General features: G+C 33.7%; 1 protein-coding gene across 1 annotated transcript in view; it reads left to right on the top strand.

Annotated features, from left to right (window-relative positions):
* The window catches only part of Dlp (glypican dally-like), a 184,835-nt gene that overhangs the window by 145,745 nt on the left and 12,725 nt on the right, over positions 1 to 26,365 (top strand). Inside the window, exons 2-3 of the mRNA XM_070296578.1 lie at positions 15,259 to 15,429; positions 23,591 to 23,733. Coding sequence (XP_070152679.1) covers positions 15,259 to 15,429; positions 23,591 to 23,733 — 314 coding nt within the window. The remainder of the gene's footprint in view (positions 1 to 15,258; positions 15,430 to 23,590; positions 23,734 to 26,365) is intronic.

The raw sequence follows: 26,365 nt of genomic DNA, 5'->3' as shown, positions 1-26,365 counted from the left end.
CCAATGATTGTGAATTATATGTTTCAAATATGTTATAAATATAGTATATCTTTCTCTCTTTGATTATATGTTCATTGTCATAGCAAAAAATACTGAGTACACATTTTTTATTGTAATTTTTATAATTAAAGATAGAAAATAAAAATATGATGCAAATGAAAAATGTTTATCTTACAAAAGTCATTCAGTTTTTTTCAGTACATTTTTAAATTTAATATTTAAAATTTAAGCGGTTTAATTTTTCTTTGTATGAGTGAAAAACATTAGAAAACGTACAGAAAAAAACTTATTTTAAAAAATTTTATTTAAAAATTCTCTAATTTTACGTAGAATTTTGAACAATTGCTTGAAAAATTAGGAAATTCTCAAGGAATCTTTTTACAATCTTAGACATCTTGTATATATTTTTGAAGCCTTATCTCATCTATCAATCACGCGAAACTTTATTGAAAATTTTTCTCGCGTAGATTTATAACGTACAAAACAGCAATTCTCTCTGTGGAGTGGAGTCAACTCGGAAACATTTTCCCGTCGACCGAATCGAAATGACCCTCACGCATGAACCACCCCGTTGATGGCATCGACCCTGAAGGGTTCTAGGGCGTGTGTTGTGTTTGTACGCGTGTGCGTACGCACGGTTGTCCACGCTGTTCGGTTCGCACGCACCAAGCGGCGAGACTCACCCTCGATTATCGAGCGCAAACGAGTTTCGATTTTCAGCGGTCGTAGGGTGCCACGTGAAACTTTGCAGACGCGTCTCTTTCTTTCGCACGGCCGTGTATACAGTATCGCTATTGAGTGGCGCGCGTGCAAGGGGATTGTCGGCGAAAGATTCTCCCCACATTTATTCACGCGCTCTCACAATTATTGCGAGAGAGATTGTTAGTCGCAATTGTCGGCCACGCTTTCGTTTATGAATCGCCGAATGCATCGTTCGCAAACGACTGCTTTATGCAAAGTCGCTTGGTCATATATTAGAAGCGCGTATATAGATGGGGGAGGTGTATGTTCTCTCTTTATACATGGAAAGCGAAAGAATCGCGGTTCCAGAGTTGGTTTGATGGTGATTTGCTAGCCAATATTTAACGGAAATTCACGGGCACAAAAGGAGATGTAATGGCGAATGCTCATGTCAGAAGCCTCATACGCCCCATCGAATGCGATTATAGTCGCCATACTCTCATAATGGCATAAGCGCAGAGGGAATCCCCAGGGATACATTGTTACGTTTTAGTCGGCGAGCGAGCTCGTTTGTCGAAACGATGCATGTTTGCCGCTGACAGTCAAACTCGCAGGATATAATGCATGAAAATATGTTACGTTACGTTACGTAATTTCTTCATTTAAATCGAAAACTTTGTTTTATTTTGTATACAAGAAAAATGAATTCTGTAATGTTAGCTTAAGTAAAATAGAATACGAATTTCTCGTTAAAGTGTGCTCTCTCTTTTCCCTTTTTTTTTTTTGAAATTAAATATTTATTTCTGACTATGACCACACTGTTCGACCGATATTTCTTTCACTTTTATCGACAATCAAATATCTTGATACGAATCACAAAGACGAACAAGAAGCCCATAGGCGTTTAAACGTAATCGTTTGGCATCCACGATTGCTGGTCCAATGGCATCCCCAACTTCCTGTCGGAAATTTCAGTTTTGCCGAAGGAAGTGATTTAAGAGTCTCTCCCTCTCTTCTTCTTATTCCCTCTCGAGAATAGACGAGTGACGAGGGTGGAGGGAGGGGACTTTCGCGGGCTCCATGGAAATTCCTGTCGTGTCGGTTGCCGCGCAAATATTTAGTATCCGCGAGAGAGAGACCCCGAGCCTCCATTAATTTCCGTCCTATTTTCAATTTCATCCAAGACGCTTTACTTTACCGCACGAAACAGCCGTCGTCGTCGCCAATCTCGTTTCCGCGTCTCCTTTCATCCCGTCGCGTCTCCCTCGCGCTTTGGAGATCTGCAAATATTTAAGGGATTGCAAACTTCGGGGGAGTTTCCATGTTGGCTGCGCGCGACGCCACTCACTCGATGCCGTTGCCATTTGTATTCCGCGGCGACGGTCGTATACGAAGTGCCTTTGGTCGGTGCGAGATTCTTTATGCGATTTCGAGTGAGTTTCTCTCTTTACACAAAAATGTCGAGACATGAATGATTTCAGGATTATAAAAAAATCTCGATAAATTAAGCATTGAAAGTTACACTCGCGGAAAAGAGAATGTTGAAGGAACAAATGGTTAATGTATGATGCGATTGATTTAATTATCGGCAGTGAAATCAGTAACTTTATTATAAAAATTTATTTCATCAACTCGGGCATACGCAAGGAATCGCATCCGAATGTTTTGCGTCGATTGTTCTTAATATGTCATATGTCATATTGACAAAAGCATGCAAATTTTTGTATTTTACTATTTCATCTGAATATTTGTGCAAAGCTTAAGCACAATTCTCTTAACGGTTTGAAAATTATTTAAGTTTAAAGTTTGTATTGATTTTTATGAAAAATCGCGTGTTGTAACACTTATTGACAAGGAAAAAACATTGCCAGCGAAATCAAAATTTTTACATATATGAACAAAACTCTAATAAATATGTGTACAAAATTTGATAAAAATTCACTCGTTTAAGAGTTATTTACAAAGAATTGTAGCAAAATATTATACTTATACTAACTCAAAATCTTTCTATATAAATTACTTATTTATTTTCTTCCTTCCTCTAGGATATCCATGATCAAAAGTTTTTGTCATAAATTAGGAAAAATATTAATTATAATATATTTTCTTTTATAAAGAACCATATTATTTTTCAGTACTTTCATTTTTTTTATAATCCAAATTTATTTATTTGATTTTTTAAACAGTTCAAACATAAGAGATGTTTTTCTTAAATTTTGACAATTTTTTTGCTATCATTATAATGCCAAAACATTCTTAAGCCTCGCTTCTGCATCTTCTCGGTTTGTCAGATAACTGATGAGCGAAAATATGACACGAAACAGATTCTTTACTCTCAATTGTCTTGTCATCCTAGGATTGAGCTTCCGTGTGTTGCTTTGCGAAAAGATTGAACCATTAAAAAATGTCTTTCGACAGCATATAATACTTCCCTGATCATGCTTTTGCGACGGACGATAAAAACTGTCACGTTACACTATAATTAACGATACTTTTTAATATTCCACAGTGTGTGCATTATATCAGTGAAAATATTACATCCATAATTTAAACTTAAAATGCAATTGTCGCGCAGAAGAAAAATTCGCAACACGTTATTTTCAAATTAATTTAAATTTAGCCATATTAATTAAAATATTGTGAAGGACTCATATAACTATGCATGCGATTACATGCGTTGGCCTCTGACCGCCATCAACGAGAAAAATATTTATGAGAGAGATATTGCAAATAATATAATACACTTTTTCCATTTATTTGCGATCATTACTTCCCTCGATTAGAACTGTAAATTTTATTAAACTTGTGAGGAAAAATAATTGAGGCAAGAATATTCATGATACCTTTTTTTTTAATCTCAAAAAAAAGAGGATACGTACACACACATATATATAATCTTTTTACAATTCATGTGATGCTTATGATCATTTTAATGAAGAAATCGCAATACATCTAAAATTCATTTTCTTCGTTCATAAAATTTCGAACAAACTTTATTATTGCATTGCTAATTTCAGTTTAATTACCAGCTTAATTGAATTAATAAGCTAATTAGTAGGAAAAATTCACTGCATATCCGCATCATCAGATATACATGGAATGATATACATATATACGGAATGATATATAGATATATACGAAACGTGGTGTAAATTCACGATACGCCACCTTCTCTCGATTCGTCATCCTTATCGCTGCATTTTTCGTTCCACACAGGCGTATTGCGGTTCCTATCCAAACGTATATGCTCGACATTAATCTTCGAGCTTAAACACATTCGTCGCGAAATTAATCTCAGGATACGTATATTGTTTCGGTCGGCGCAATTAATTTGCATTTGCGTGATCTTCCCTCTCTTTCTCTCTCTCTCTCTCTCTACATAAGTTTTGTTTTTCTTTTCTTCTTTTTTTTCATTAGGCGAGGGTAACGCGCCGTAGGGATATTAAACAAGTGTCGAGACTGTGGTGCGTGCATCACGTGTATGCGCGACATAATTTATTTACGCACTGCGGGATTTGTTCGTAATTAGTCATCCTTATCGATGCATTTAGCGTCCATATTTTTTCTCCTTCTCTTTACCTCGGAGAGATATTCGGAAAAAGGATGACACGGGCCACATTAACCAGTCACTGTAGCTACTATTGAAATTATAATGTTAAAAGCAAGAAATCATGTAATCTTTCTTTCTTTCCTTATGTCGAGATAAATTGAAGCCTTTTTTTTTTTTTTTTTTTTTTTTTTTTTTTTTTTTTTTTTTTTTTTTTTTTTGTAAAACGCACAAACTGTCATACTTCTTCTACGTCTCTTTCTCTCTTGAATTATAAATATCAACGGTATATTTTGTTGCGCTTTTCCCGTGACGCAGTGACGGCGAATGCCATACGATAATATATGAGATACCAATGGATGGCAGGATCGGATTTCGCGGGTGCGTATTTGGGCGAATTCACTTGTCATAGAAATTTCTCTATTTCCCGTGGCGTTTTGTATGCGCCAGGGACGCATGCGAGGCCTGATATCTCGATATTGACAATTATCGTATGGCAAACATGCAATCGTTCTTTCTCCCATCTTTCTCTCTCTCTCTCTCTCTCTCTCTCTCTCTCTCTCTCTCTCTTTCTCTCTCTCTCTTTCTCTCGGCTATAAATATTTATTAGCACATGTCAATATCCGGTTCCATTAGCAGAGCTACTTTGAGTTAGCATGTATTTGTCTCATCGTAAAACAAATATTGATGCATTGTCGTTTGTTGTTTTGATCCATCACAGTACAGAGAAATTTCTAACTTTTTTATTTCAACAAGCAAATCTTTTTAACGAGATGGCAATTGCGATATTGAAAATGGCAACATTTTGAACAGGTCTTTCCAGGCGTTTGCGAGCGCACAATAAGCTTTCCAGCATAAAACATCGAATGAGGTATTTAACGGAATCGAACGATTCGTCCAGTAGATGCGCTCTTTAAACGGGATGAGAGTAATTAATTCGAATACACGTATATGCGCGAATTGATTCTGTGTTGCGATGCGAAATTAGCGCCAACGATAATTCATTCTACAAACGCTACAAAAACGACATGTGAAAATCAAATTGAAAGCTTCAAAAATGTATTTATCGTTAAAAATGAGGGAAACCATGTATCAAGAAAACGAGGAATTAGAGAAATAATTAGTGTTGTTAAAAACGAAATTATAGTAAATATATAATAGATTTTTTGGTAATTATTTACATTAACGGACACCTTGCCGATGACCTTGATATATGTTGTTAAGGACATGACCCTGAGTGACTTTTTCTTATAACTTAATCGGCGGTCTCTTATAATTTTTCATATATTTAAAGTTAAAGCTTGAAGCTTCGAAATTAAAGTTTGGTGTTGGTTATATAGCGTAACTTGAATCAAATTTTAGTTTTATATTAGAAATGAGTTTGGGTTAGGTTATATCTTTCAAGAGTGAAGCCCCCCGTAGGCGGGGAGGGGACGAAACCCACTATGTCCATGCATATACTTTACAATGCGAAGCGAAATTCACCTCATGATTATTGTGTGAATGGGAAAGTATATGCGTGAACGTAGCAGGTTCCGCTCTCCCCCTACGGGGGGGGGTCTACTTCCGGAAGATATAACCTAATCTAAACCTATTTCTGAAAATTTGGTTTGAGTTATACAACGTAACCCACACCAAATTTTAGTTTTAAATCAGAAATAGGTTTGGGTTAGGTTATATCTTCCGGAAGTGGAGCCCCCCAAGAATTAGAAATAAGTTTGGGTCAGAAATAAGTTTGGGTTAGGTTATATCTTTTCAGAGATAAGGTTGATCAGAAATAAATTTGGGTTAGGTTATATCTTTCAAGAGTGAAGCCCCCCGTAGAGGGGTGGGGGCGAAACCCACTATGTCCACGCATATACTTTACAATGCGAAGCGAGATTCACCTCATGATTATTGTGTGAATGGGAAAGTATATGCGTGAACGCAGCGGGTTCCGCTCTCCCCCTACGGGCGGGCTCTGCTTCCGAAAGATATAACCTAACTTAAATCTATTTCTGAAAATTTGATTTGAGTTATACAACGTCTTGATGCGGATGGATCTTGCTTTTTGCGTGGAGATTACAAACTTATGTAAAAATTACGTTTTATTTCTCAAACTTTATTTGTTAATAACTTTTTAATAAACAATGATCGCCGATAAAGTTATAAGGAGAAGTTACTCAAAATGATATCCTTGACAACATATGTCAAGGTCAAGGTCATCGGCGAGGTGTCCGTTGATGTAAATAATTACCGGTTTTTTTTTTAAATAAAAAATATTTGATTAGTTTTGCGTACCAAATCTGTCAAATATTGATAGAAAGAGTAAATGAAAAAATTTAAATAAACGTGAAAGGTATTTTTAAAATCGTCGCAGATTTTAAATATACGATTGCTTTTTGATATTCCCTAATAAGGAGCGAAGCGTGACATGTAAAAAATCGCGTCTTTCGCCATTGTGTAAAAAAGATGACTTCTTATCACAAAGTTGGAAAAAATTGGTATTCGATTGGGAATCTATTCTTCGGCGGGAAAACGCCAGCAATGACATGCAGATACGCCAATTTTCCGCAAGGAAATTGCAAGATGGGCTGGATTTCATCGCGTGCGTAGCCAATTGAATAGGACTTTTACGGATATAGCATATATTATCGATCGTATATAAGATATCTTGTATAGGTAGAGATGCAGAGATCTACCATAATTTTTTTCAAAAAATAAGAATCTTTTTTCTAGCAAAATTTCCAGAATTAAATCGCACGTTTTCGGAATAGGTATCTTATTTCTTAATACGGCAATATGATGCATTTACTGTTTCTTGATTCTTTATATAAAAATTTTGAAAATTCTGTTATAATTAAGTCTAATATTTACCTTTTTATAATGAAATAAATCTTAATAAATATGCATAAAAGGTTACACCTCGCCGATTTTATCGCCGCTTAAATATGTTGTAAGGGAGGTTCTTCTGAGTAATTCCCCGCAAGAAAATATATATATATACTGGGTGTTCGGTAAAGATTGTGCAACGCTCGTGAGCGGCTAGAGCATAGTAAACTGAACAGAAAAGTCCTGTAATATTATATATATATATATATGTATAATGTAAATATTAGACTTAATTGTTACAAAAATATTCAGTTTTTATACAAAGAATTAAAAACTAGCAAAAATGTGTTATATTGGCATTTGAAATATCTCATTAAAAAATGAGATATTTCAAAAAAGATACATTTTTGCGGAAATTTTGACAAAGATAAAAGATACTTATTACGATAGTACCAGTCTGTACTCTTATCTGTATGGAATACCTTGTATACGCGATTGCCGCGATGTAGCTGTCGAGTTCATAAGATTAAAAGATAAAATACATAAGCATTACTAATTATTAAGCTTTACTTTTAATTACTTTTATTGCATTTATTTTTATTTTTTATTTTTAATACGCTGTAACATTAATTAAAACTTTTTCTTTCTCTCTCTCTCTCTCTTTTTCTCTCTCTCTCCTCTATTGATTTAAATTTTTTCCGTAGTCTTTATGAACATAAGATTTCGTTTTGACTTTATTTAACAAACTCTCAGATTAAATTTCCTTTTCGGACAGTCTCCTTCGTGAAATTTTTCTCCAATACCTATTGTCCTCTCGACCTTGCATAATGTTCTCTCATTCTCTATCGGGTACGATCGCGTAGATTGTGAAATTTGCTAATCGATAACGGGAACGGAGACAAGCGTAAAGACTGACCTTTTGTTTATAAAAACTGAATAAATAAAGCAAGAGAGAACGGCCAGATCGCTCGCTCGAATTAACCCGTAGTTAATCGGTCGTTAAGCCGACTGTCCAATGAACGATGGCGATGCAACAGCACGTGGGCGCGTCGCACACGTTCTCTGGTCTCGGGATAATCGATCCTGAAACTAACCTAAGTTTAGCAATCCTCCTCGTTCACCGAAGGTAAAAAGGAACCAAACGCATTGGGTTGAATATCTCGATCAATCTAGGTCTCGAGAATTTCGAGGATTTTCGTGTATGATCTAAAATGCTTATATATATGTATATATATATATATAGAAAGAGGGGGGGGGGGGAGAGGGAGAAAGAGAGTGAGCCGACCGGCTTTTAAACGAGATATCTCGCGTAATGTGAAAAAAATGTTCTCCCTAAATCTGTTGCTCTACTGTTTTTAGGTAATAAATATACAAAATGGATGATAGAGTATCTACTCCCTGGAAAGACATGAAAAATTGGGGGAAAAAAACATAGAAAACTGGAATTCACAGGGAATTTTTTTGTACCTGGAGAAATCAAGGAATTCTCATGGAATTTTATTGGGACTCGGGGAATTTAAAAAAAAAATTATTTTTTTAATCATTTTGCTCTTATACTGTAAGCAGTAGGCAATCCGCCGATATCTCTGTTTATATATTCAATGTCTTAACAAAATATTGCATATGTAGTACTTATTTTTTTATTTTAATTTTTAGTGATAAAAAATGAAAATGCTATACAAGTTAAACATTTTTATCTTAACAAAAGCTATTTAGTTTATTTTCAATATATTTGTAAATCTAGCATATAAAACTTGAGCGCTTTGTCTTTTCTCTTCGTATGAATGAAAAAGATTAGGAAATGCGTACAACAAAGAAACTTATTTTAGGAAATAGCACCAAAAAATCTTTTAAAATATTTTCTTTACCTGCAATTTTGAACAAAAGTACGATGGATAACAATGTGGAGCAAAAATGGAGAATCAGGGAATTTTTTTACAAGATTTGAATATACACCCTATAAATGAGACATGATTATCCAATTAAATACGTAGAGACAATAGAGATACTGATGTAAAATAGCATTTAGAAATGTTTCTAAGTGAGAAAATGCAATCGCCGATTTGCGACTGCTCGTCTCGAAGGCGACGTCGCGACGATAATCCGGCGTCGCGACGTCGTTAACAAACAGCACCCTGTTACGCCTCGCTCGGAGCTTTTACGCGAGCTCTTCAGGGTCGCTTTTAACAGCCTTCGAATCAGCCGTCGTCCCCTTTCCGCCACCTTGTCCTCCAGCGCCCTTTTAACACCCCGGCCTTACACGACGGACGGCGACATCGAAAGATTTATTGCGTCTGTATATTGCGAGGCCTCTTAATCGCGCACGTAAAAGCGGCGCATCACCTCTCGCGAAGCTTCCCCAACTCTCGTAGCTTTGTTCGCCGGTGCCATGATCTCTGAAATTAAGGATATTAAGGGATATTAAGAAATATTAAGGACATCAGATTTCTCGAATTAGGATTACTAAAAACTTACCTTTTTAAAAAAAAGATAAAAAAAGGCGCCAAATACATGCACCACTTGTGAAAAACTGTATTTATATATATTTATAAAATATTGTTATTTTAAATTATTGAAAATAAAAACTTATAAGAATATTTTAATCCCCAAAAAATGATACAAATATATTCTACAAAAATAATGATATCAACAATTTGCGTTAACTGAAAATAAAAATTTATGCTATATAAAATTTATTTATTTCCAATATGAAAAGAAAAAATATATCCAAAAATACAAAACATAGAAAACTAAATAAAAAATTGATAGAAAAATTAAAACTTAGGAATTAATATAAAAAATTAAAAATCTATACAAAAATTGAAAATTAATACAAATAGAAAAAAATAGAAAAAAATTTAATTTAAAAAATTTGGCACTGCTAACTTTCAAAGTATATATTAAAACCAACAGATAACAAATTTAATTTAGATTTAAATTTAATTTTATAGAAATATATTTAATTTAGTTACATCAATAACTACAATGTAAATGTATTAAAGAATATTAATTTTAGCATATTGTTTAGTTTAGCAGCGCGAAGTGTGTATATATACATATACGGCTCACAATAAGAAATATGTACTATAACATACATTTTATGAGTGTTACAATAAACATTTACTTCTTTTTTTCATAACGGATGCAGTCAGATTAAATGATTTATTGGGATCATTATCGAAATAAAATTTATTATTTGGATAGTGGAAAAACCTAAAGAATATTTACGAAACCTTCTTGATTTATTTGGCTCTGTACAGATTTGTTACAAATTTATTAATATATATATATATATATATATATATATACAGCATTATTATTCGTACTCATCTCTAAGCACACGCACGTACATGCACAATGGCGTAATAGGCGAAAAACGAAGAGAAAGAGAAAGAAAGCAGGAATTAAGAAAAGAGAGCGAGAGATAACGAAAGAGAATGATACATCTATTAATAACTATTACCGACAATAATAAAAATGGTAATTGTGCTCGCAATACAGTATTATGCATTAATCGATAACTTTATTTTCAACTAACGCCATCTTGTGTGTAAAGTTAGAAAAGTACATTTTCATATGGTCGACTACGTCGTCGATGTCGACGTTTCTTAAGTGAAAATTTCCACATTGTGACTTTGCGTCATAATATGACCATTCACGACACATAGAGTGAAAATAACGATATTTTCGTTATATAATTAATAATTAATACAAGCTATCAATTAAGCCTAGTAAGATTTCAATCAGTCCAGCCGTTATTGAAATCTAATAATTTCAGTTACTTTTAACTGACCGGCTCGCGTGAAGATACACGGTACGCCTTGCTGTTGTTGTGCATGATTTGGCGCGTGACACTATCGTGTCTCTTGATTCGCTGCCGGGATGGAAGGCGCATTTCGAAGATTCGAAAAACTCATAGAAACGTTAAGAGTGTTCTGACTGTACAATAGTATCAAAAAGCTGTCGAAATTAAAAGAAAGACATATTTCTTATATTTATATTGTTTGGAAAATCAAATAAATAAATCTGGATTATGAAAAAAATTATCATAAAATAATATAGTTTTTAACATGTTCTTAAAAGACAATATATCTTTTTTTTAATTCATGACAAAACTTTTAATCGTAAATACCCTTGGAAATCAACTGCAAAAAAAAAACAAAAAAAAAGATTAATTACAGGAAGATTTTGGATTACTATAAGTATTTTGTTACAATTTTTTGTAAATAATTTTTAAACGAGTAAATAGATCTAAATTAAATTTTGTATAAATATTTATTACAGTTTTGTTAATATATGCGAAAATTTTTATTTTGCTGGCAATGTTGTTTTCTTGTCAAATTCGTCAATAAGTGTTACAATACATGAATATCCGTAAGAATTAATACAAACTTTAAATTTAAATAATTTCCAAATCATTAAGAGAATTGTGCTCAGGTTTTGCACAGATATTTACAAGAAATAATAAAACAGTCTACGAAATTTTCATATTTTTATCAATATGTTTTGACATATGACACATACATCCTTAAGAAGCTTTGCATACATTTCAGAAAGCTCTACACTTTTTATCAAAATATGGTTTATGACTTTTTTCTTTTAAACAAATGATAGTTGATATTTATTCGGAGAATATTGATGAAACGGGCGTAGCTTCTCGCTTTAATAAAGAAAAAAAAGAAGAGTTCGTGAGTAACGTCGTAAATCGCTCTTCTTTGCCCAATATCGTTCCCAGTATCGTTCCGAACGCAAACCGCGTACCTATCGATCCAGACGATTTCGTCGGAATTCAACGCCGATCGTTCCTCTCGATCGCTTTTATCAGTCTTTATAGCTACATCACTTATCCGCTAATACCGCACGGTTTGAACTAATTTTATACTCGCCGTCTTTCCTTTATCTCTTCGCGTTCCCAACACAAATCCATGCCACGCTTATTGGGAACTTTGAGAGACACGTTGTAAAAGTAATCCCGATTCATTTCCGCGGGATTGCTCGATGTCGTTCTTTTCTCTCTTCTTTCCCTTCTCTCCATCTATACGAAGAGTTAACGAGAAAAGTAATCCAATTTTGATCCAGCAACGGAGTAACCCGATCGGGATACGGTTGTCTCGTATTGCTTTTCTGTCGTCGAAGATAAAATCTCGCTCAAAAGATGTTACAGTCAATTATGTTTTAAATTACATTGCGTTTAATTAATTAATTGATATCCATTCCAAACCATTGCCAACACTGATAAAAAGTTAAATCATACAATAAAATAATATATATATATATATTAAAATTATATATATATATATATATATATATATATATATATATATATACAGGGTGTCCTAGATCACCCGTACACCCCTTTTCTTTCAAAAATTAAGCATTTTAGAGAAAAACGTTTTGAACAAAAATTGTATGGTTTTGAGGGGAACATAAGATTGGTTTGACCTTGGATGACATCGTTAAGGTCAAGTCAAGGACACCTTTAATTTCTTAAATGGAACCCCCTATTTTTTATTGCACATTTATAGCTTATGTCGAGAGCTTTCCAAAACACTATAATAAAGTATTTTTTCATTAAGTACTTTTTGAGTTATTTTATATTTTATTCTGACATATTTTGATATAAAAAATAAAATATCTCGTAAAATATTTAGTTTTCGATAATCTTACCGTAATACTTTTATGTACAGAATAATGAGACAAATCAATTAGTATAAAAACAAAAATAATTGTTTTAAAAAAAAAATATGTAATTATTTACAATATATTTTTTTAAACGATTATTTGTTTTTTTCTTTACACTAATTGATTTGTCTCATTATTCTGTACATAAAAGTATTACGGTAAGATTATCGAAAACTAAATATTTTACGAGAGATTTTATTTTTTTATATCAAAATATGTCAGATTAAAATATAAAATAACTCAAAAAGTACTTAATGAAAAAATACTTTATTATAGTGTTTTGAAAGCTACAAGAATATGCAATAAAAAATGGAGGGTTCCATTTAAGAAAACATCGATCACATTGACTTGGCCTTGAAAAGGTTACTCAAGATCAAGTCCATATTTTCATCATATGTCACCCTCTGAATCATACAACTTTTGTCTAAAACATTTTTGCTGAAAATGCTTCGTTAGAGAATTATCGAGGTGCGTTTTTAAAATGAGACGCTCTGTATATTATATTTATATATAGCTACACATAATACGTTGCTTGTTAAAGATTTTTTAGTCTACGCAATTAATTAATTGTGTATTTTTTCTCAAAAAATTAATTTGTTATTTCTTAAATTATATTGTTTGCGTAAAATGCGTAGCATGCCTTTTTGGCGAATACGACATTCTTTCCTATAGATTCATCACAAACATTCATTGTACGCTATTCTAAAATGGATTGAACTGTATCAAGACGAAGCATTCTCGTAGAAAGTCAAGCCAAGTCATATATAAGGAGTCCCCCAATTCCTGCATCTTACCGTTTTATCCGCAACATTCGTGGAGAAAATCGCACGCGACGACGAATAATCTGTATCGCGTGTGTGCGACTTTATCGGAGTTTGGTCTCGTCACGAAGCTTAACTCAATTACGCGCATCTTGAAACACGATTTCTAGCGATCTGATTAGCTTTAACGATGGACAGCGAGACAGCTGATTGTTGTCACTTAGAGCCGCAATTTCGATCGGATGAACTGTTGTATAAAATTACGTTGATATTATTTGTCGTAATTACATCATATATGATGTATTGATGATTATTTTAGAAACAATAGCGCAGATAATAACGTAAAGATCTAATATCATTATTATTCAATTATACATCGCGTGTGTGCAATTTCGGACTTTTTTGAGTACCTTTTGGTTAAGAGGATTAAAGCGACGATGAATCCGGTAATTATTTCGTCAGATGTTGCGAGGGATTACGAAATGAGGCGCGTAAAGAGCCGTATTCACATGCGCTTTAATAAACATCCACCGAATTTACCTTGCCGAGAACATTTTCGAATGCCCTCGAGAAGTAATGCTCTCTCTTTCATCGAACGGACCATTTTAACGGCAAAAACGCGCGTTACTTGTGTCCACTATTTCAAAAACTGTAATTACAAAATTGAAGAGCGAGAGAGGGGAGGGGGAGAAGGAGAGAGGGGAGGGGCGAGAAAGTGAGAGGAGGAGTGGGGTGAGAGAGGGAGGGAAGAAGGGGAGAGAGGGAGAGAGAGCAAACACGTTAGATGTTTTCTACATTTCGTGAAATTTTTCTCAGAATAGAATTTTCTTCTCAGAGTTAGAATGATTTTCGTCCATTCGTAGACTCGAACAATAACATAATTTTTAAATATCAATATATGCTCCATTAATTCTTCTCATTGCTTTCTCTCTGCAATAAACACGTTGATACATACATCACAATTTTTTTTATATATTAAGACTATTTTACATTATATATATATATATAGTATTTCTTTCTCATTTTAGTTATATATACTCATTTTTTGTAATAGTAATTTATAAAAAGTAAAAGCGTGATGATGAATTGAAACTACTAATTTTATTGCGTTTTATGGCACCTATAACATATACGTGTTTATGGAAAAGGAAGTAGTATTAAGTGCGAAAAAAAAATAAATCTCTTTAAAAGTACATTCTTTCTTCATGGAAGGAAAAACGAGTTTTCTATTTTTTTTTTTTCATCGAATGGATTGCATGTACCATAGATACTCTGAACTGAATCATTTTTACCTGAAATTCTCGACCAGCGTCTTGCACGGCTGCAAGCATTTTTTCTTCGAACGCATTTAAGTGTATATATTTTGAAAACGTTTCAACTAATAATAGAGAAAGCAATGGACTCGTGGATGTAAAAACGAAAATTTTGCGCATGCTTTTTAAAATGTTTCTTGTTGTAATATTCGATTACCAATGCCATTTTTAATTCTGTTTTTAATTCAGCAAAGAAAATGGATTGTGTGACATATCGTTAAGAGAAATAGTATCACTTCAACGTTTTATTCATATATCATAAAATACTTAATTATTTATTATTTTATTATTTTTTTACATTTATTATGCTACGTCAATTGTCATTTTCTAAGTCCGATAAAATTCGGACAAGTAAAAGAGAGACAGATACAATATATATAGCATTAACGAATATATCAAGTCGTCTCGACATACTATCTCGTTAAGATAGTTTAAATTAATCCATGTTCCCTTCTTCTTACAGCGAAAGAACTGAAAATATGTGGCAGCGCGAGAAGCGGTGGCGAAGTGTGCTGCTCAGCCGACATGGAATTGAGACTGCAGGCGCGAGCACGTGACAAGCACGAGAAGGCCACCAAAGAGACTCTTCACAGAATGTATATGGTGCTGGCAATGCGGGGAAACAGGTTCCATAGTGAGTAGCACTTTTCCGATTTCGTCGATAAGAGAACGTCCGGAAATATCGCGATTATAATTCTTTTCTCTCTCCTTCTTTATTTTTTAAATTCCGAAAAATTAAATCAATGGGCAGAGAAAAGATAGAGAACAAAGCTTTTTTGTTATTTATTGTCATCAAAAGAATTTAAGGAATAATAAATATCCAGAGTAAAATATCCAGAGTTGGATGTTAAAGAAAATTATTATATTCGGGAATCTCAGGGAAATATTATTATTATTGAAATAGTAATATTCAACGATATGATGTATTGCCTTGACTTGAGAAATCTTGGCAATAATAGAGATGGGAAATTAAATTCTGCACTTAATATTCGCGATTAACAAGTCCTTCTCATGTCTCCGATGGAAACTTGAACGTATAAACTATTCTTCCACTTTTCATCTCGCCAGTTTTATTCGCGTTACACGGACAAAACTTTTTAATCGCCTTATTCAAATCCCTTTAATCCACTTATTCGAAAGTAACGCATTGTACTCGTACATTGAGGATCCGAAAGTAAAAGTCAATATTTCGTAGTAAAAGATTCGAGTTTCTACCAGTTCGAAGAACGAAAAGCAAGGAAGAAATTTGGTTATTTATATTAGAAGAAATCTTTCGAAAGGCAGTAACGCTTCTCTCACAAGAACAAAGTAAGATCACAAAATAGGTTCGTATATACAGAAAAGAAGGAACTTAGAATCACGAGAGAAACTTAACCCTATCGAGCTGCCCCCCCCCCTCCCACCTTGCAAAAATAAAAAAACAGATAGCGCGCAATTATGAGCTATTTGTGAGCTTTCATATCCCGCAAATTAAAAATTTTGAGTTCGTCGCATTGGGCAGGAATTTAACACTTTTTGTGGGGGGACTGACAATGAGTCGAAGTCGACTCAGCCCCCCACCATTTAAAAATAGAAATATTTAATCAATCCTTGCGGCAGAATTAGGAGCTATTTATGAGCTTTCAAACTAATATAATTTTAATTTTTGAACTCATTCCCTTAATCCATAAAACCACCCCACATCTCCCTGTGGTACAAGAGAGAACTATACTTAAAATCAAGGAAATTAACTATTTTCCGACTAAATATTGTTTATAAATTTATGAGCTCGCAAAATGCACAAATTTCGATTATTGAGCTGTAACCCTTTTACAATAAAACTATCCCACATCTTCCCGGCATAAGAAAGAACTCAACACAAGAAGAACCTAACCTAAAATGAAGGAAATTAATTATGTTCCGATTAAATATTGTTTATCGATTTATATAAGCTCGCAAAATAGATGCATTTTGATTATTGTATTGTAACTATTTTTGCAAGAATACTATTATATTTCTGCTGTATGATAAAATTATAAATTATAAACTCTTGCAGAAGAAGTTACGACAATCAAAATGTACATATTTTGCGAGTTCATAAATCTATAAACAATATTTAGTCGGGAAATAATTAATTTCCTTCATTTTAAGTATAGTTCTCTCTTGTGCCGGGGAGATGTGGGGTGGTTTTATGGATTAAAGGGATGAGCTCAAAAATTATATTAGTTCAAAAACTATATTAGATCGAAAGCTCATAAATAGCTCCTAATTCTGCCGTAAAGATTAATTAAATACTTGTATTTTTAAATGGTGGGGGAGCTAAGTCGATATCGACTCAGCCCCCCCCCCCAAAAAGTATTAAATTTCTGCTCAATGTAACGAGCTCAAAATTTTTAATTTGCGGGATATAAAAGCTCATAAATAGCTTATAATTGCATGCTATTTGTTTTTTTATTTTTGCAAGGTGGGGGGGGGGCAGCTCGATATGGCTTAGAAACTATGGCAGAAAAAAGCACGAATGTTGTTATTACATACAAAATGTGTCGATTAAAGAATAATATAAAGATGATCAAAATCACGATTTTAATTTTTGGTAAGTATTTCAATAAATAAGATTTCTGCAGAGTGTGTCTTTCCACTCTTGTCGGCCACCCTTGCAAGCAGTTTAATCGACAGGACGTTACACGGATCATCCTCGGTGAAGAAACCCCTTTAGGGCATTTCGCGCCAATTTTTTAATCCACAACTTTTTAATCGTGCTCGAATCTACACAACTCTTGATCAAACTCTCGTCCGTCTTACGCGTTTCGGAGTGGGCTTATTGAGCTGGAAAGAATGAGCAGAGGGATGGAAGAAGATTTCAGGGATAACTCGGGAGTGGATGTTGACGACCTCTCGCTGCAACGGTGAGCTTCTCTAAGCCGAGAGTTCCAAGTGAGCTCGCGAGGTTTTTTTCTAATTAAAGAGGAACCGCAGGTCGCATCAACAAGGGCCTCACGAGGACCATACTCGCGGAGCGCGGACTCTTACAAATGCAGATGCTGTCTTGTGCGTGCGCTCGAAGAGGCATCTGCATGCAGGCGAGTGTATCGACTCGATTGTGTCAACATATGAAGAGAGAAAATAATGGCACATGCATTATTTAATGTATAGAATTTATTTTAAAAGAATTTACTTTGAGAGAAATTTAATGAAAAATTGCAAAACAAGTACTGAAAATTGAAAACAACTTTTACTGCAAAGATACATCGATTACAAATTCGTCAAAAAACGCACGTACGGATAAAGAGAAAAAGCGATAAGTATCAAACTTCAGGTGGTTATAAAGGACACCAAAACAAGCCTATTTTGCCAACAAACGTGTAAACGAGCCGTTTTGGCACTAGAGAATCAAAAACTAACAAGGGAACTTTACGAAATTCTGATTTTGATGAAATTTTACATCCATGTAGAGGGATAAATAGATGAATTTAGAAATTTCTAGTTGGCTCAAAAACGATTCTAAGAGATGAAATCACTCCTCATACGTAAAGCGATCATTTGCTCTTCTCGATATATCTCGAAAATTATTCGAGATATCAAAAAATGTTTTATACGAAAGTTTTATGATAAAAACATCTCTTTTTAATCACATTAATAAAATTTTGAAAAAATAATTTTTTTCGGAGATTTTTGCTCTTGTTAGTTTTTAATTCTCTAGTGCGAAAACGACTTTGCGGATACGGGTTTATTGGCAAAATTGACTTGATTAGATATCCTTTATAACCGTTTAAAGTTTTTCGGTCTAATTCTAGATCATCCTGTATATTTTTTACCGATATATAAGCTGGGGATAAAAGTTCTCGCGCAAATAAAAGCATCTTTATTGATTTGTTATTTATAGGGAGAATTTATAGGGAGAATCTGTCACGCAAATAGCGCGAGGGATCATCAGAATATCCGCTATTCCATGCATTCGTTTCCTCTCTCTATACTTGCTTCTTACTTCGGGTATCCCCGAAGTATTTCTGCATATTCGCATTTGCATACATCTTTTAGATAAGCATCTCGATTCCGAATCTCGCAATCGGAATATCTGAAATTTGATTCGCCCGATTTTGCACGACGTTTACGAATATACACGACTCGATAATGGAACGGTATAAGTCCATTCGTATCGCGATTTTTCATATCGTCTAAATCAGTGCTAGGATTTATACTCCGTCCAAAGAGAGAATGACCTTGGTCCGCGCATAAGCGGGCCAAGTGGGAAGAACATGGCGAGATATTCAATACCGTATACGTAGATACGGCTTCTGTGGGTGGAGACCTGCGCGAAACGGACGAGTTTTCGTCCGGACCAAGGTCATTCTCTCCTTGGACGAAGTATAGTTGCACATTTCGGCCAGATTCTGTGGCTCACGCCTATTGCCTCCCATTCACCGCTTGTGCGTTAGCGATGAGTCGCCAGATATGCGTAACTAAGGAGCGCGACGCTTTGTCTCAGAAGCGTCCGTATATAAGAATGCCCAAATATAATAATAAGACAATACTTTTCTATAATTAAAAGTTTTTCTTCGATATGTATATAATAGAAGAACGTTTAATTTTGAGAATTTTCGCGGTGTATTTAGAAAAGTATTGTCTTATTATTATATTTGGGCAACTAAATCCGAGCACTGGTCTAAATCATTATTTGTTTTTTGCCTTAATTTCACCCAGATCTTGATTTTATAGCGTTTCTTTCTTTTGTTTATGATACATAAACTGTGTCTTATAATATTTACATCGATTTCCGTTTTTTTTCTGTCGCATCGACGCGTGTCATTTTCGAATAACACAATAAGACCAACTATATCCGAGATGTATCTGCAACTTCGCGCTCTGCGTACAAATACGATTGCATCTAATCCACTGTCTGTTCACCGGCTGCAATTAATAGTCACATGTTGAACGCGAGTGTACCGTCGTAATTAGCATCGGTGCGATAGGTAGCGTTAACAATTCTCGCAATACTTGAATGTCCTCAGAGTGCCTGTGTGTCGAGAACGGTAATTATTCGAGTCTTCCTTTTCCTCCCCCTCTGCTCCCAAACCGTTTCGAACACTATCCATCGCCGTAGGCGCCAGCTGTGTAACGTGAACAAAATAACTTGGAGAAGTAGAGAGAATTTGTTCGGAGACATTAACGTGTATAGCGACACGCGCAATCCTTTTGTGCTTTTAAATAATTAATATCTTTCTTGGCATTTCTTTACGCGCGTCGTATTTCGTAAAGTGCAATTTTGTTTAAATAAATTTTAATAATGCTATATCTTACATAAGAATAATAAATATCAAGAAATTTTTGGATAAAATTATCGAAAAAGTAAAATTACTGTAAAAAAGAATTTCTCGGATATCTGAACTATATCTGGCGCCGGTTACACAATAATAAATAAGAACCGAAGAAGACAATTGGCAGGGCTGGCTGTTAAGTTTGATCACGAAAGGCATATCGCGGTGTTATTGAAGAAACTTGGGTGCATAAGTTAACGGAATTCCGCGAAATTCTTCTTATCGTCATTTCAGCGTACAGAACATCGACGAACGGAGCAAATCGCATTGTCTTCGGCATACCGTTCTCTTTCGTATATGCAATAAAATATTTATGAATGCTACTGTCTAGGGTTGCACGAGACCCAAGACAAGACAATATTCGCAAAAATATTGTATTGGTCTTGAGAGGATTTTTGTATCAGAGATCTTGTCTCGTCTTGTCTTGCCTTGATTTTTATTAACAGTTTTTATTTAACACTAAATTATTTGTCAGCTTGATAAAAAACAGAAAATAGTAAGTATATCTGATTTCTTCTGTTATCCGAAGCGCCGAGCACGATTTTCGTTTGTTCTTTATTGCGTATGCTCACGTCTCGATTGTGCAGACGCAGTCTAAAAACTAAACCAAGTTCTTCTGCTGAACATGCAAACATTTCCGAAAGTGATAATGAAAGTTGAGAAGTAAGTGCAGTTAAACAATGCACATAGAAAACTTATTTTAAGTATGAAACAAGAAACAATGAAAAAATCGGCGTATGTTTATTATGTCAAAAAGAAAATGTGACTAAAGAAATAAAAATGAAAAATAGTAACACTACTGGATTAAAAAAACATTTGGAGAAAGATCATAAAAAAGCATATGAAGATTTATTTGGATTAAAAGCAATGAAAAATAAAATATTGTCAGAAAAACAAAAAACGATAGATATATTTTTAAACATAAGTATTGAAATTAAACTTTATAAATTAAGTAATATAAAGTAATTATTTGCGCTATTTTTATGTCACATTAAAGTGTGTAATGATAATGATGCGCAGACTCTTTAAATTTAAATTTTTTAAAGTTTTTAAATTTACAAATGTTTTTATTTACTAACAATAAATAAAATTTTTTGTCTTTCTCACCTATTTCCATATTAATTAAAATCTCCGTTCAGAGATCGGGAACAATTAGATAACTTTTTTTAAAAACCAAGACTTCTTGATAAGATCAAGAATCTTGATAATTTGTTTTGGTATAGTCTTGATAATTAATTTAAAATCTTGTCTTGATCTTGTTTTGAAATTCAAGACAAGATCAAGACAAGACCAAAACTAGTCTTGGTATCTCGGGCAACCCTACTACTGTCCATCAAAAAGATTATTTGTGACAAAAGATGATTTATAAAGTCGAGAAAATTGATATAGGAAATACGTAAGTAGAGAATTTATGTCTCAGTGAATACAGATTTGCAAATTTGTAAATTGTAAAAGAGCATCAACATTCTGTGAAGGAACATCTAAAAAAAAAATTATTTTTATGTAATAAAAATTACAGTATTCTCTCTGAAATTAATGAAAAGATAACAAAAAATGATACAATACTCTCTGATATATAAAATACTTCTTTTCTTTTTAATTTAAAATTGAAAGAAATAAGATTTATTTTGAGATCTGAAACGATTTCAAATATACATATAAAACATCTTATCACAGTACAATATAGCTTGTAAAGTGAAGATCCACTTTAAAATGGGTATGTACTCAGATACTGGATTAGGTGGTGGCACCTCAAAGAGCCTTCGGCCTTGAAAGCGATGTCGAGCAGAAAAGATGAAAGACCGGTAAGATTTTGTTAAACGGGATTATTAGACACCCGGAGATGCTTGAAAGGACATGTCCTAATTTTCTAAGGACATGTCCTAATTTTCACGCTATAATCGCTGGTATTACATGATAATTTTCGAGTTGACGAAAATTGATTTAGAAGGATTTTTAAAAGAATGCGAGATAAATATTTTAATCAAGTGAACACACACAAGTCTTCGCTAAAAAGTATTAATTTTTCGGAATAAACTCGATCCTGTCTACGCCCAATTTACCTTGATTCCCGTATTAAATATATCAACATATATAATTTTGAAGATTGTATACAGATAAAAAATCTTATCACTTTTAAATTTCTTGTTGTATATTTTCTTTAAATTATATTTTATTCGGAGAAACGATATTCTTTAAATCTTACATTTATATCGAAATTTCTTTTAATTTGATACTTTAATTTTAAGGATTATACACACACACACGTCTTAAGTCATGCGTGACGTTATATAGCATCTACGTTTTTTACTGCTTTATTTATCTTTTACTATTACGCTGAAAAATTATTTCCGCAAAGTACAACTATGTTTTTTTAATGATCTAATATACGAGTAAATTATACAATAAAATTATATAATAAAATTCCATCGATATCTAAGTATTACATTTACACATACTGTTATCGAAATGTCACGTCAATGGTAACATCATTGAATCGGTCTCGCGACTGAAAAAGCCGTAAACTCTTTAGGAACAAAGTGTACGTAGTACATCGAGTGCAAGATAAAGCGTTTTTCCACCCTCGATTCGCCGCCACCCCCATCGCCCATCAACGAACCTCCTTATCGTCACTTTAGCCGCGGGGAATGTGATTAAAATTCCTTTTAGCGACGAGCTCCCGGGTCCCTCTCTGTCATGAGGCGATGCCCGCCGTCGCCCCGGAAGAGTTGTAAAAAGCACAGACGCAATCGATGGTGAGAAAGATGTTGAGAAAGAGAGAGAGAGAGAGAGAGAGAGGGTGAGGGAGGAAGAAGGCGAGAGAGAGAGAGAGAGAGAGAGAGAGAGAGAAAGGGGTAGTTGCTATTCGTCAAGCTTTTAATTCGTGATACGACCACTTACCTCCGTCGCGATTCACACCCTGAAATCTTGACTAATTTCCCATTTCGCGCTCGGCCGCGATTTTCTGCCGAGAAAGGCGTCAAAATGCTGAAAAACTTATCGCGATAAACCATTTCGAGATTTTCAAGTTGATTAAAGATCGGCGCTGAGATTGGCCAGACTTTACTCAATAATAACTCCTTTATTAAGCGTTATAAAAAAAAAATGATACAGGACTTTTCGACTCAGTTTAGTACGCTCTATCTGCACACAAGTATTGTCCCAAGTGATCTGAGACACCCGGTATATATATATACAGGGTGTCCTAGATCACCCGTACACCCTTTCTTTCAAAAACTAAGCATTTTCGAGAAAAACGTTTTGAACAAAAACTGTATGGTTTTGAGGGAACATAAGATGGTGTCCTTAACTTGACCTTAACGATGCCATCCAAGGTCAAACCAATGACACCATCTTATGTTCCCCTCATAACCATACAATTTTTGTTCAAAACGTTTTTCTCTAAAATGCTTAGTTTTTGAAAGAAAAGGAGTGTACGGGTGGTCTAGGACACCCTATATATATATAAGTAGAATTACGTTATATATACCTTTTTTGTAGGTTTTTTTAAGGACCTATTGGCAGCCAGCAAACGAGGCTTTCATGAGATGTTCAAGAAGACCTACGGTATCCTTTATGAACAGAACGCGTATGTCTTCACGGACTTCTTCAACGAGCTGGAGAATTACTATGCGAAGGGAACGGTGAGTATCCTTATTTCTTTTATTCCTTATTTAGTGTTTTTTAAAAGCGCTTCAATTTTACAATGTTAAACAAGCATAATACATAATATAAATAAAATTTTGTGATTCATTTTCCTAAAATTATCGCATTTGATGTTACCTGTTAATGGCAGATTCTTGAGATCATTTGGAGACGATTTTTCCTCATTTTTCCTCAGCGAAAATATCAAGAGAGATCATTTTTTTCAAATTTCAAATTTCTTTTATTACATATCTTTGTAATTAAACATTACATTAAAATTCTCTCTCTCTCTCTCTCTCTATTAAAATAAATTCTACCTAAAATTATCTAAAAAATGTAATTTTAACTTTTTATGAAGTTTAGTTTGCAAAAAGCACTTTTTTTTAAATTGTTTATAACATGGAAATTATTGATACTTCGATATTTTTGCTGAGGATAAATCATTTTAAAATGATCTCAAAAATTTATCATTAGTAGGTGATGCTGTAATCTTCGGACACCATGCATATACGTAGATTTTTATCAATTTATATTAAAACGGTTTTTACAATATATTGTATTTAGTCTGTATTTTGCTATATTTAGAATAAGTTTTACATTTCTGAACGGAACAGCCTCTTTTATTTACAGAAGATTTGGTTTTGTGGAGTTACATCTTCCTAACGTTAAGCAATTCATTTACTTCTCGTTGGATGTCGCGTAGTGCTGCTGTGTAGCACCGCTGAAAATTGCAATTGCGCATTAATTTTCTCGCCATATTCCTCTCTTCTTTACTTTTCTAACCTTCGTTTAGTGTATTAAGCGCGAATAAATAAGACGCTGGACCATTTGAAGAAAATTTCTAGATCTACTAAAGCGTGTCCCGGGATCTAAAATTTATTACAAGCCGTTCTGCGCAATTACATTACGTTCGACGAAACCTTCTCGGGGTATTAGATAAGAAACATAAGATGTTAGGGAACGATAAGTATACGTATAGGAATTCAGTATATCTTATTTGAAAATGCCTATACAGGGTGTCCCATTTTATAAGTTCCACCCTCATAACTTTTCAGGATCAACGTTTGAAGGAAAACGACTCGGATAAAAGTTGTAGGGAACAAAGGGGGCTATCTAATAGCGACCTTGGATTTGACATTAAAGGTCATTTTCAAGGTCATTTGAAGGTCAACTTTCGTTTTTTAAACGGAATTCCCTATTTTTCATTACATATTCTTGTAGCTTATCTCGAGAGCTTTCCAAAACACTATAATAAAGTATTTTTTTATTAAGTACTTTTTAAGTTATTTTATATTTTAATCTGACATATTTTGATATAAAAAATTAAATATTTCGTAAAATATTTAGTTTTCCGATGATCTTACCGTAATAGGTCTATGTACAGAATAATAAGACAAATCAATTAGTATAAAAAAATAATTGTTTTTAAGAAAATTATTTACAATGTACTTTTTTTAAACATTTTTTTTTTTTTTTTTTTGCGCTAATTGATTTGTCTCATTATTCTGTACATAAAAATATTACGGTAAGATTATCGAAAATTGAATATTTTACGAAATATTTTATTTTTTATATCAAAATATGTCAGATTAAAATATAAAATAACTCTAAAAGTACTTAATGAAAAAATACTTCATTATAGTGTTTTGGAAATCTCTCGAGAAAAGCTATAAGAATATGTAATGAAAAATAGAGGGTTCTATTTAAAAAACGGAAGTTGACCTTCAAATGACCTTGAAAATTACCTTTAATGTCAAATCCAAGGTCACTATTAGATAGCCCCCTTTGTTCCCTACAACTTTTATCCGAGTCGTTTTTCTTCAAACGTTGATTCTGAAAAGTTATGAACTTTTAAAATGGGACACCCTGTATATTTATATATGCAAGCACATATTTATGTAAAGCAGCATTATGTAGCATTTATTTAAAACAATATTTTTGGTATTGTGTAAATAATCTATCGTGTGTATGCTTTGATATTTTTTAATTTGATAGATCTGTGAAAATATCAAATTATTTACTGAAAATTACGAAAAAAAGTATAATTTTGTAAAATATAATAATATAATTTTATATATATGTTTCCCCCTCCCCTCCCTCACCACAATTCTATTCGCCCGAAATATTTCTGTCAATCTAAACAATAAAAAAAGATTTAAAAACTAGAGGATTTTACGGCTTCGAGATACACATCATATGGCATTAGTTTCGTTATGATTGTAGACATGAAGGAGCCTTGAAGGGGCTTTACTTCTTTTTTAAATGATAATTTTTTTTTTTTATAGTAAAATTGAATTTTTCGCGGAACAGCGTTTCGTGCAATCGGGAAAAATCGTAACGATTTCTCGTGTTGGATATATGCGTATCGATCTTTATTCCATTCTTTTCGAGCTCGGAAGTTTCTATTAGAATTGCTACCCAAGCAACCCCTTGCCTATAACGTTTGGCCTACGTTGCCGAAAATTGAGGTGGACTCGCATACGAAGGCGAGTTTAATCAAATCCTTTGTCCATCGTGGCCATTGTCTCTAAAGGCACTATCAACCAAAGTGAAAGTATTCTGCTGTCGGATCTTTGAAGAGTACCGTTACACACCCTTTTTAAGAAGATATAAATATTGTTATATTTATAC

The sequence above is a fragment of the Polyergus mexicanus genome, unplaced genomic scaffold, assembly GCF_030449975.1.
Source record: "Polyergus mexicanus isolate NDT 795.1 unplaced genomic scaffold, iyPolMexi1.0 SCAF_1, whole genome shotgun sequence".
NCBI classification, from domain to species: domain Eukaryota; kingdom Metazoa; phylum Arthropoda; class Insecta; order Hymenoptera; family Formicidae; genus Polyergus; species Polyergus mexicanus.
This window is presented reverse-complemented; position numbering and strand designations above follow the sequence as displayed.